Source organism: Lutra lutra, chromosome 5, assembly GCF_902655055.1.
Source record: "Lutra lutra chromosome 5, mLutLut1.2, whole genome shotgun sequence".
NCBI lineage: Eukaryota > Metazoa > Chordata > Mammalia > Carnivora > Mustelidae > Lutra > Lutra lutra.
Window position 1 is genome coordinate 62,493,013 of NC_062282.1, and position 12,455 is coordinate 62,505,467.

Below are 12,455 nucleotides of genomic sequence, written 5' to 3' on the forward strand. Positions count from 1 at the left end.
TCATCTATGTCGTAGCAGGTGCTGGACTTTCCTTCCTTTTCAAGGCTGAATAATATTCCACTGTACAGATAGGCCACGTTCTGTTTACTCATTCACCCACTGATGGTCACCTGGGTAGCTGACCCTATATAGCCTTTGAGTCCGGCTCAGGCTTTCAGACAAATGCCTAGGTTCGAGCTGTCTCAGATCTAAAGAAGAAGATGTGAGGTGGGTAGACATGTTTTAGTAGGGTGACCTCCCTAGTCACTGTCCAAGCTTTACCTTCTGGGGTGAAGGGCCTGCTATTTTGTGGCTCACTGATTTAATTAGCCTCGACGTACCTCCTGTTCTGCAGCCAATCCCCAGGGACTGATCTTTTCCAGGCTGGAGGCAGAGAGCCCAAGAGGGAGAGAGCAGGCACTTCCCTCCCCTGCCTTTGGCTTCTGACCTCCTTCTCTTTCTGGTTTGGAGGATTCATTCTGCTTGGGATGAGCCGCTGTGTTGGGGGGCCCGGTGGGTCTCTCCTTCCTCTGAAATCCCGCAGCTCATACAGTCAGAACCACATAATGAAAGAGCTGATTATATGCTGGACCATGGTGCGTCTTAGCTGCTTTGTGCGCAGAAATCTTGTGGCTGCCCCCAGACTTCAGTAACACCATTCCCTTATGTCGGCTCAGCACTTGACGGCTCCCGAAACGCCCTCGTCTGTGTCATTCCATGTAATGCTGGGAGGGCTGGCCCATTTCAGAGATGGGGAAACGGAAGCTCTGGTGAAGTAGGTAGGATCGGAGAGCCCAGGGTTGGCCGACTCCAGCTCCTCGACCCCGAATCCACGGAGGGCATGGCTATGTGGCTCTTCCCCTGCACCTTCCCTATAGGTCTAGAAAGTGCTGGGGATTCTCTGATAACCTGTTTAGTGTATTCACTGGATCAATGCCATGAGGGAAATGCTAGGTGTGGCCGCATGGCCCTTTCTGGGGGGAGCAGGGTCGGCCCTGAGGTGGCCATGGCCTCCACCTATGGTGGGCCTCCCAGGGTGATCCCTGATGAAATGAGCAGCGGCTCTGAAAGAACCAGTGAGGGAAGGGACAACGAGGCCCACGGAAACCTCCTGACAATGCCAAGTTCCCTTTTGGTTTTGAGCAATTCCTAGGAAGTAAAAGCCAAACCCCCAAACCATCAAATACAGCCAAGCTCCTAATAAAAGGCGGCACCCAATGCTTTGATGTTTGCCCCTTTCATTTTGGAAGGACAGGCTAACAATAAAAACGTGACCTGGGGCACAGAAATAATTCTGCTTCTGAAATACTCCAGAATTGTCTTGTGTTCGGTCAGTGAAAACAAAGAACCACAGTTCCAGGAAAACTCGTTTCTACCCTGGATAGAATCCTGGCCCTGTGGATAGATGTGGCTGGTCGATGGCAGGGACGAGAGGAGAGGTGAGCAGAACGAGTCCCGTTTGCGGAGAGTCATGATAAAAGGTCAGACGGACCCAGCTCTTGATTCTAGCTCTGGCCATGTCCCATCACCTCTCTGAGCCTCAGTTTGCTCATCTGTAAAATGGAAACCACAAACACCCCCCTGGAAGGTCGTGCTACCGAATGAGTGAGTTAAGGTTTCCATCGTACACTAACTGCTTGACAACGTTAACTCTCTGCCTCAGTATTGTATCAATTAAGTACGGCTGAATGGTAGTTCCGGGTGGTGCTTCTAGAGCTAGCAAGACAGCCTTGTTAGGTAACAGTGCCTTGCCCAGCGAGGGGTTGAGTTTTCTCAGTTCTTTCAGTCCCCTTGAACTTCAAAATGAATGTCCCAGAGAATGACCACTTCTCTCTCTATTTTTAAAATTTCCTTTTGGTGTGATAAGAACACTCACGAGATCTATCCTTTGTGACAAATTTTAAGTACGTGATACCGTATGGCTGGGTGTCGTACTGGGGATCTCTAGAGCTTACTCCTCTTGCTTGACCGAAACTTCACGCCCATCAGTTAGTAGGCTCTGCAGTTTTCTGTCCCTACATTGCCTGGCAACTACCAATTTGCTCTGTGCTTCTGAGTTGGACGATTTCAGATCACGGAAGTGGGATCATGTAGGATTTTATCATTCTGAGACTGGCTTATTTCATTTCCCACGGCATCCTTAGGTTCACCCAACTGTGATGTATGTCTGAATATCCTTTTTGAAGGCGGACTAGTATTCTGTCCTATGTATCTATCACCTTAGGTTGTTTCCACCACTCGGTTCCCACACCAGACTACATTAATCACTGTAACTTTGTAACAGGTCTAGTGAAGCAGAAAGTTTCTTCCCAGTGCTGTCACCAGCATGGGAGTGCTAATCTCTCTTCCAGATCCCTGACTTCAATTTCTTTGGCTGTACACCCAGAAGTGGGATTGCCGGATCATATGACAGCACTATTTTTAATTTTTTGAAGAACTTCCATACTGTTTTTCATAGCGGCTGCATTTCACATTCCCACCAACAGTGTGCAAGTGTTCCAATGTCTCCATATCCTTACCAACACTTGTTTTTTGTTTTTGTGTTTTGTAATAGCCATCCTGACGTTGTGGTTCTGATATCCATTTCCCTGATGATGAGTGACATTAAGCAGTTTTTCATATACCAGCTGATTATTTGTGTATCTTCTTTGGAGAAATGTCTATTCAAGGTCTTAGCCCATTTTAAAGTCAGGTTATTACCTTTTTTACGATTGAGATATATGGGTTCTTTATATATTTTGAAGATTGACCCCTTGACAGATAGATGAATTGCAAATATTTTCTCCCATTTTGTTTGTTGCTTTTTTTACTCTGTTGATTATTTCCTTTGTTTTGTAGCCTTTTAGTTTGATATAGTCCCACTTATTTATTTTTATTTTTGTTGCCTCTGCTTTTGGTATTACATCCACAAAATCACTGCCAAGAGCCCTCAAATAAATCCACACATACGGGCAACTGGTGTTTGAAGAAGGCTCCCAGAACATACAATGAGGAAGGGAGAGTTTCTTCAACAGATGGTGCTGGGAGAACAACATCCACAAGCAAAAGAATGACACTGGGTCCTTATCTTACACCACATGCAAAAATCCACTCCAAATGGATTAAAGAGTTTAACATAAGACCGAAAACTGGGAAATTCCTGGAAGAAAAAGCTTTCCTTCCTAACTTGCCTCTTAAGAGCAGGACGAGGTTGGGGGGCCTGGGTGGCTCAGTCAGTTGAGCATCCAACTCCTGGTTTTGGCTCAGGACATGACTTTATGGGTCATGGGATCGAGCCCCATGTGGGGCTCCGTGCTCAGAAAGGGATCTGCTTAAAGATTCTCTCCCTCTGCCCCTCCCCCAGCCCTCACTGGCATATGCTCTCTCTAAAATAAATAAGTAAATAAATAAATAAGCCTTTAAAAAGAAAAAAGAAAAAAGAAAAAAAAAAAGAGCAGGACCAGGCAGTGAGGGGCCTTGGGTAGGCAGGCAGCGGCAGCTGGCTAGATTTAAAGACCTATCCTGTGTTGCTATTGTTTCATTGCTCTTACTTTTATTTTTATGGCAAGTTTTAGCAATTTTATATTATGGTGTATTGTAAAATTTCCTCCAAAGAGTATATTTTTAAGAAGTTAAAAAAGTGAGGTAATTTTAAAAATAATAATAATGATGATAATAATAATAATAACAACAATACAGGTGGTAGTATACAGTAAAAATCTTGACAGGAGGTGTCTGGTAAACTCTGCCATTAGACTGCCTGTCATTTACTTTAAAATACTACAGTATGGGGCGCCTGGGTGGCTCAGTGGGTTAAGCCGCTGCCTTCGGCTCGGGTCATGATCTCAGAGTCCTGGGATCGAGCCCCGCATGGGGCTCTCTGCTCAGCAGGGAGCCTGCTTCCTCCTCTCTATCTGCCTGCCTCTCTGCCTGCTTGTGATCTCTCTGTCAAATAAATAAATAAAATCTTAAAAAAAAAAAAAAAAAGTCTAAAAAAAAAAAAAAAATAAAATACTACAGTATGGGCAAACACACTCATGTGTTTGTCTGTCTGTTTATGTGTGTATGTTAGATTTAAGTTACACCCCAATAATGGTTAGTAAAAATCTGAATCTTCATCAAAAATGAACACTTCGGCAAGTAAAGAGCTCTACTCACAAGTCCTCACTCTAGAAAAGGCTACTTCATGGCTTCAGTTTTCTTGACCTCTGACCAACACCACAGCTTTTATTTACCATCACGACAGTTGTTAGAAATGATACTCTTTACTGGCAAAATGAGGGATGCTCTAGAAATATTCTCAGCTACTCTGGTCCTTGCATGAAAAGAATGTGGCAAATCCATCCTCCAAAATGGTGCACTGGGTCTAGGATTCCGAGTCCTCTGTGTTCTGTCTCTTCTAGGGGATTTTACTGTCAGACCAGGGTGGGATTAGCTGATCCTGGCACTGGGCTATCATTCCATTTGTCTCGAGGAAATGTCCATGCAAAGTGGTGTCAGACCGACAGCTGATATTTCAGTAAGCTTACAGAACAACTTGAGAGGCTGTTTAGGGAGCTGCTTGATAATAAATGCTTGTATATGTGGCAGAATTTGGCCAAGTCCTGTTTTCACTGTGTTCTTCAATAAACAGAATCTTAAATTTAATGTAGTCAAATAAATCTGTCTTTTTATGGTTGGTACTTTGTGTCTTTAAAAATCTCTCTATACCTAGAGATTATAAAGTATCCCCCCACCCCGTTTTTATCTTCTAAAACCTTTTATACTATTGCCTCTTACATTTAAGTCTTTAATTTCCTTGGAAATGATTACATGTGTGGTGTGAGGCAGGGGTTAGTTACCTTTTTTTGTTTTGTTTTGTTTTGCTTTGTTTTTTCCCATAAGGATTCCCACTTACTGAGGAATCCACCCTTTCCTCAATGACCTGCCAGGCTGCTTTTGCCAATATTAAAGCATCCCAAAACACACAGTTCTGTTTCTGGCTTCTCTATTTTGTTCTAATGGTCTGCCTATCCTTGTGCCAACACCATATTATGTTAATTACTGTAACTTTATAACAGATCTAATAGAGCAGAAAGTTTCTTCCTAGTTGGAATTAGATTTGGGATACACACAGCCTTTGTCTATCTTTACCTACTGGAGATTACCAATTTCTACTAAAATAAAGCTAATAGTTATAGATTAAATTGGCTTAAGTCAGCTCACAACAATGTTAATAACAGATACTCAAATGTTAAGTAAGTCTGTGTAGTCTGTAAAAGATTTTGCAGACTTTGTGAATAGACGGTTTCATCTCCTTCCAGGAGGCAGTTCCCTTGAAGCCAGGCTGGGGAATTTGGCCAACCCAAACCCCAAAATATCTGTTCTGCTCCTTATGATGCATTAATAGTAGGGAGTGGTAACTTCCATATGGCTCACACGACATAAGCCATTTCTTCCCTATGGCAAATCCAGAATCCAGGTGAATTCATGATCTCTATACCATTCCAAGCACCAGCCAGATGCAGGGAGCTGCTATCTCTTTTTATTCCAGGATTTTTTAAAAAAACATTTATTTATTCATTTTGGGCACAGGGAAAGAGAGAGAACTTTGTTGGGCCTCTGTTTCCTCGTCTACACAATGGGAATAATAAAACCTATTTCTTAAGGTTGTTGGAGGGGTGAAATGAGGTCATGTCTGGCAAGGAGAAGACAGGAGTGATCAGGAGTGATTCTTCTGCCCACGTGATGTCTCCTGCCAAGACAAGGGTCATCTATCCCCATACCGCATGCCCCCCTTTATATTTTTTTTTAAGATGTATTGAAGTATAATTTATGTATCATAAAACCCACCCATTAGAAGGATACAATTCAATGACTTTAGTAAATTATAGAGTTGTGCAGCCATCACTGCAACCTAGTTTTAGAACTTTTCCATCACCTCAAAAATTTCCCCCACCTAACGTGTGGTCCATCTCTGCCTGCACTGTCCTCAGGCCTCGGAAACCACTGATCGGCTCTCCGTCTCTATAAAGTTGCCTTTTCTGCACATTTCATGTAGATAGAATCACGCAACACGTCGTCTTTTGTATCTGGCTTCTTTCAGCATCATGGGTTTGAGATTCATCCAACTTGCAGCATTTTTCAGGATTTCACTGCATTTTATTGTTGAAAAATATTTCATTGTATGGAGAGTCCACATTTTCTTTATCTGTGTACCTGATGATGGACATCTGGATTGCTTCCAGTTTTTGGCTATTATGAACTGGTACTACTACAAACATATACATCCAAGTCTTTGTGTGGACATGTTTTCAATTCTCTGGATACCTAAGAGTGGCCACATGGTCAATTTCACTTGTGGAAGAAAGTGCTGAAGTTTTCCCAAGTGGCTTCCGATCATGTATCCCCACCAGAATGTCCTATCATGTGTCCAGGTTCTCCATATCCTCACCAGCTCTTGGTTTTGCTGCCTTGTGGATGGATTATAGCCATTCCCATGGCTCTGCAGATTTCTCATTGCTTAATGATTAATGAAGCTGAACACCTTTTCACAGCCTTAATAACCATCATGCATCTTCTTGGGTGAAATTTCTACTCAAATCTTTTTTGTCTATTTTTATTTTTATTTATTTATTTTTAAAGATTTTATTTATTTATTTGACTGAGAAAGACACAGCGAGAGAGGGAACAGAAATGGGGGTGGGGGAAGCTGGGAAAGCGGGCTTCCTGCTGAGCAGAAAGCCTGATGTGGGGCTTGATCCCAGGACCCTGGGATCATGACCTGAGCTGAAGGCAGACGCTTAACCGACTGAGCCACCCAGGCACCCCTTTTGTCTGTTTTAAAACTGGGTCATCTTTATGGTTGAGTTTTAAGAGTTCTTTATATAGGTTCAATACAAGTCCCTTGTCAGAGATATGATTTACAAATATTTTCTCCTAATCTGTGACATATTTTTTCATTTTCTTCAAGCAATGTTTTTGAAGTACAGAGTTCGGAAGTTTAATGAAGCCCAATTTATCAATTTTTCTCTTTTGGTGTCCTGTCTAGGAACTCTCTGCCTAAATCATGATCATGAAGATTTTCGTCTATGTTTTCTTCTAGAAGTTTTATAATTTTAGCTCTTATGTTTAGGTCTGTGATCCATTTTGAGTTGATTTTTGTGCACGGTATGAGGTAGGGATCCAACTTAATTTTTTTCCTTTTGGCGTATGGATGTTCTATTATCCCACACTGTTAAAAAGATTATCCTTCTCTTACTGAATTTCTTGGCACTACTGCTGAAAATCAATTGACCATGTTTCACAAAAGTTTATTTCGAGGATCTCATTTCTGTCCCACTGATTTATGTGCCTGCCCTTATGCCAGTACCACACTGTCTTGATTACCGTAGCTTTTGTAGAAGTTTTGAAATGGGTACTACAAGCTTCTAATTTTATTCTTCTTTTTCATAATTGTTTTGGCTATTTTGGGTTCCTTGCATTTCTCTACGCAGTTTAGGATCAGCTTGTTAATTTCTACAAAAAAGCTTACTAGGATTTTGACAGAGATTATATAGAGATCAACTGGGGGAGAACTGCCATTTTATTTTATTTTGTATCTTTTTTGTTATTGTTTGTCATTGGGCTTTTTTGTTTGTTTTTGTTTTTTCTTTTATATTTCCAACCCTGTCCTTTGCCCATTTTCCCTGTATGGTTGTCTTTTTCATATCAATTTCTACAAATTCCAAGTGTATATAATACACACACACACACACACACACACACACACACTGTTCTCATTAAGAAATTCATCCTGACCCCCAAATTCTAATTTATTCTCCTAGATTTTTTAAAGTTTTTCTTTAAGTTCCAGTTAGTGAACATTCAGTATAATATTAATTTTAGGGTATGATACGGTGATGCAGCACTTCCATACATTACCCGGTGCTCATCGCAGCAAGTGTGCTCCTTAACCCCCATCACTATTTCACCCGTCCCCCAACCTCTTTGCCTCTGGTAACCATCAGTTTGTTCTCTGTAGTTAAGAGTCTGTTTCTTGGTTTGCCTTTCTGTCTCCCCCTCCATTGCAGGTTTGTTTTGTTTTCTTAAATTCCACGTATGAGTGAAATCATATGGTATTTGTCTTTCTCTGACTGACTTGTTTCACTTAGCGTAATACCCTCCAGTTCCATCCGTGTCATTGCAAATGGCAAGATTTCATTCTTGTTGATGGCTGAGTAGTAAGAATTGCCATTTTAACATTGTTGAGTCTTCTAGTCCATGGGTATGGAATGTCTCTCCATTACTTCAGAGCTGGTTTAATTTCTTTCAACCGTGTATTGTAGTTTCAACGTATAAACCTTGTACTTCTTAAATTCATTCCTAAGTATTTTATTCTTTTTTATGTTATTGTGAGTAGAATGATTAATTTCATTTTTGGATTGTTCATGCTTAGTCTTTAGAGGTTCAACTGATTGTTTTTTATAAGGAAAGAGTTTTATTTATTTATTTATTTATTCAAGTAGGCTCCATGCCCAGTATGGGGCTTGAACTCACGACCCTGAGATCAAGAGTCTCACATTCCACCGAAGGAGCCAGCCAGGTGCCTCCACAATTGATTTTTTTATATTGATCTTGTATCCTATGATCTTACTAAACTTGTTTATTAGTTCTAGTAGTTTTTTTTCCCTTGTGGATCCCTTATGATTTTCTACAACAGAATCATATCATCTGTGAATCAAGGCAGTTTTATTTCTTCCTTTCCAAACTGTATGCCTTTTATTTTCTTTTTTGCCTTCTTACGCTGGCTAGAACCTCCAGGAAAATGTAAGACAGAAGTGAGAAGAACAAATATACTTGCTCTGTTTCCAGTCTCTGGGAGAGAGAGCACTGGCTGCCCCACTGTTAAGGCATTTCTTGCTATTTCCACCCTTCTCAATCAGAACTGTTAGTGATTTTAAGTTCAAGAAATAAATACTTAAGATAAGGGAACCTAAACAAAGGAAAAGCATGCTTCTTTCCCAACCACAGCCACAAATCAAAGGAGATCTAAGCAAAAGGCAGGCCCCTTGTGGTTTAGAACATTCAAGGGATTGGAAGCCAGCTGCCCCGTCCAATGACAGGGACTGAGTAACTTCTGGAATATTAACACTCAGCGGAACACTATGCAGTCATTTAAAGTAGGCTCAAGAAGATGTTTTTATACCATTGGGAAATTCTTATATCACAATATTAAAAAAGAAAGAGCCACAAAAATAACACATATGGGGTGGTGTCAACACCATGAAGAAATGCACATAGAGAGAAAAACTAGAAAGGAAACGTAGAAACCTTAATAATTTTTGCCTCTGAGGACTCATAGGTGGTTGATTTGCTGATTTTACGTTTCTTTTAGCTGCGAATTGCTAACAATGACTATTTCTGTAGCCAGAAAGGGAAAAGAAGAAAAGAAACAACTCAAAGGGAAGATACAAAATGCAGGGAAGTGTTAGCATTTCTTAGACTTACCTTACAGTACTCATCAATCGGTATGAGGCGTTTGACGGCCACGTCCCGGATATGGCTCCGTCGGAAGAGAATTTTGCCTGCAGAGGAGGAGAGCACACACTGTATTGTAAGGGGGTGATGGTAAGTTCTCAGCAAACCTGGAGGGTGTGGATGTGGCTGCCTGTGGTATGTCTGAGTGGTACCCAAATTCCTGGCTTCCATTAATATCCCCTGCTGGATGGCCACAGGGCCTGAAGGACGCCATCCATGGCCCTCCAAAGACTTGTTCACAGCTCAAGTACAAGGGCTTGAGGGAGTGGAGCCCAGGAGGCAAATTTTGGTGAGATGAGAGAGGCTGGATAAATCCTGGGAAAGGAGGGGGCTCCTACCAGATGAAGAAGAAAGGTTAGATCTGATGATCGAACTCTTGGGTTCTCAGATGGAGTAAGCAGTAGAAGGACAATGATATGTTCCACCTAACAGTTCAACCTCCTTTTCTCCTCTGTCCTATGCCTAGTCTTTTTTTTTTTTTAATACAATTTTTTTTTTTTTTAATTTGACAGAGAGAAATCACAAGTAGGCAGAGAGGCAGGCAGAGAGAGAGGAGGAAGCAGGCTCCCCACTGAGCAGACAGCCCGATGTGGGGCTTGAACCCAGGACCTGGGATCATGACCTGAGCCGAAGGCAGCGGCTTAACCCACTGAGCCACCCAGGCGCCCCTGTCCTATGCCTAGTCTTGTCTTACGTTCCGCAAATACCCCACAGTTTTTCATTATTCTGTGCCTTCCCTCTGTCTGGATTACCTTCTTATCCAGCTTCACCCACCATCCCAGTTGAGAAACTTTGACCTACTTCAAATGGATTAAGAGTTCCTGTCTCTTTTCTGATCGCACACACTGTCGATTTAGAGCTTCCTCTTTCCTCTTAGTCCAGGGGCTCTGTACCCACAGGATTTGACCGGACCTTGGTCAATTTCGTACCCTCACCACACGGCACTCATACCTGATGCATGTATGAAGGTGGATTTTACTTTCCAAGATGACAAATCCTTCCAATCTCTTCCTCAAATCAGCTGTTTGTAACAGAAGGGTTCCAAGACTTCTTCCCTCACCGAAAATTAACCAAGACTGCATCTACTGCTTGCTTGGTGATATCCTGAGCACTGGATGTGGTACCAGAGCTTCCAGTGGACCATGTGGGCAGGTCACGTGCAAAGACAAGTATAAAAACGATGCCACTGGGGCGCCTGGGTGGCTCAGTGGGTTAAGCCTCTGCCTTCGGCTCAGGTCATGGTCTCAGGGTCCTGGGATCAAGCCCTGCATCGGGCTCTCTGCTTGGCAGGGAGCCTGCTCCCCTCCCCTGCCTGTCTCTCTGCCTACTCGTGATCTCTCTCTCTCTCTCTCTCTGTCAAATAAATAAAATCTTAAAAAAAAAACACCAAAAACCAAAAACCAAACAAACAAACAAACAAAAAAAAACGATGTCATTGATGATCCAAGATGCTAAAATGCTCTGGGTGAGGTTTGTTTAAAGCAGATTGGTAAGCTCCCATGAGTCTAACAGGGGAGAGTCATGGGCAGATGGTGGCCAGATGGATGCACTGACCAATAAGATAGCTTGGCCTCACCGTTCTGGACCTGTGGCACAGGCAGGGGGCAGGCAAGGTCAGAAATAAGACATGGGGGGGGCAAGGAGGTGGGGGATGGAGGCAAGCCCCTCTGCCAAGCTTATGCAGAGTGCAGGAGGTATCCAGGGGGAGGTCAAAGAGGAGGGCACAGGGAGACCACACCTTTCCAATAGCAGAGCACGGAGAGCTATGAAGAGCTTCCCCTACTTCTGCTCAGAGGAGGCAGGTCAAGGAGAGGAATTCGGGTCACAAGCCTGGCAGGGCAAGGAGAGGTCAACCAGTGCTCCTGCATGGCTCTGGGGGGCTGCAATGTCCACAGATAGAGCTTGGGTGAGCAGGAACAGAATGGCAGGAAAGGTCCAAAGGAGTCTGTGTAAGACAGAATTGAAAGGGATGATGGGAAACAGCCTATTGACTCCCAAGATTTGCAATGCAAGCTGGTAATGGAGATTTGCACCCAAAAAGCCAAAGGGGTTAACCTAACATTTAAAATAATCTGACCACGGGCTCTTGGGCAAAAGGGCACAATTAGGAAGTTAGGTAGATATGGTCAACCTAATGTTGAAGTTTTTTTTTTTCCTGCTTAACTTCTACCACTTGAAAGAAAACAATAACCCACAGTGAGATAAAATGCATATTCCTCAAATTCTTTAATAACAGGGAGTCTCCTTTGTTTATTATGGTGATTGTTTTAATTTTGCTTATGAGTCAGTCAAATTTCTGACACACCATGTTTATTAGAAAAGAAAAATCTAGAACAAAACGCATCACAGGTTTCAAAGTGCTTGTCTCCAAGTGGTGGAAGACAGAGCCTTTTTGTTTTCTTCTTTGACTTTCCCCAAATTTCCTACCATAAACATATATTGCTTCTGAAATCAGAAAATGTTCATGCTGTTTCCCATTAAAAAAGCAAATTACGCAGCCTAGTGGGGAGGGTTTACAACCTGGTGTCCCTGCTTTTATTCAGTCGATAGGTGCAGTCTCTCAGTGAGCCCTCAATGGGCCAGGGCAGAGGGCCTGCCCTCTAGGCAGGACAGTCTGTGTTTCTCAACAGGGAGGGACCCTGTTGACGTTCTGGGTGGGGCAGTCCTTCCCTGTGTGGGAGTGTCCCCCACCCTTCAGGATGTTTAGCATCCCTGGCCCATCCCTATCCCACCCCCAGTCATTGTGATAATCAAATTACCACCCTCGTGAGTGGAACCATTAGCAGTTTAGAATCCCCGAGAAGAATCCCGAGGCTTTAGGAAAAATAAGGAATGCCTGCCTGAAGAGAAACCTCCCACAGTAGATGCTTCCTGCCTCTAATCTGTTTCTCGGAACTGGAGAGGAGTCCCTACCAAAACCATTTTGGTCCCATTATGATATAATGTCCCCTTCTCTAAATCAGAGGAAGGGTGGGGAGTGGAGTGTTCAGGCTTCTTAC

General features: G+C 42.8%; 1 protein-coding gene across 1 annotated transcript in view; it reads right to left on the reverse strand.

Moving 5' to 3' along the window:
• The window catches only part of SH3PXD2B (SH3 and PX domains 2B), a 101,697-nt gene that overhangs the window by 43,707 nt on the left and 45,535 nt on the right, over positions 1-12,455 (reverse strand). Inside the window, exon 4 of the mRNA XM_047729859.1 lies at positions 9,427-9,503. Within this exon, the coding sequence (XP_047585815.1) occupies positions 9,427-9,503 (77 nt within the window). The remainder of the gene's footprint in view (positions 1-9,426; positions 9,504-12,455) is intronic.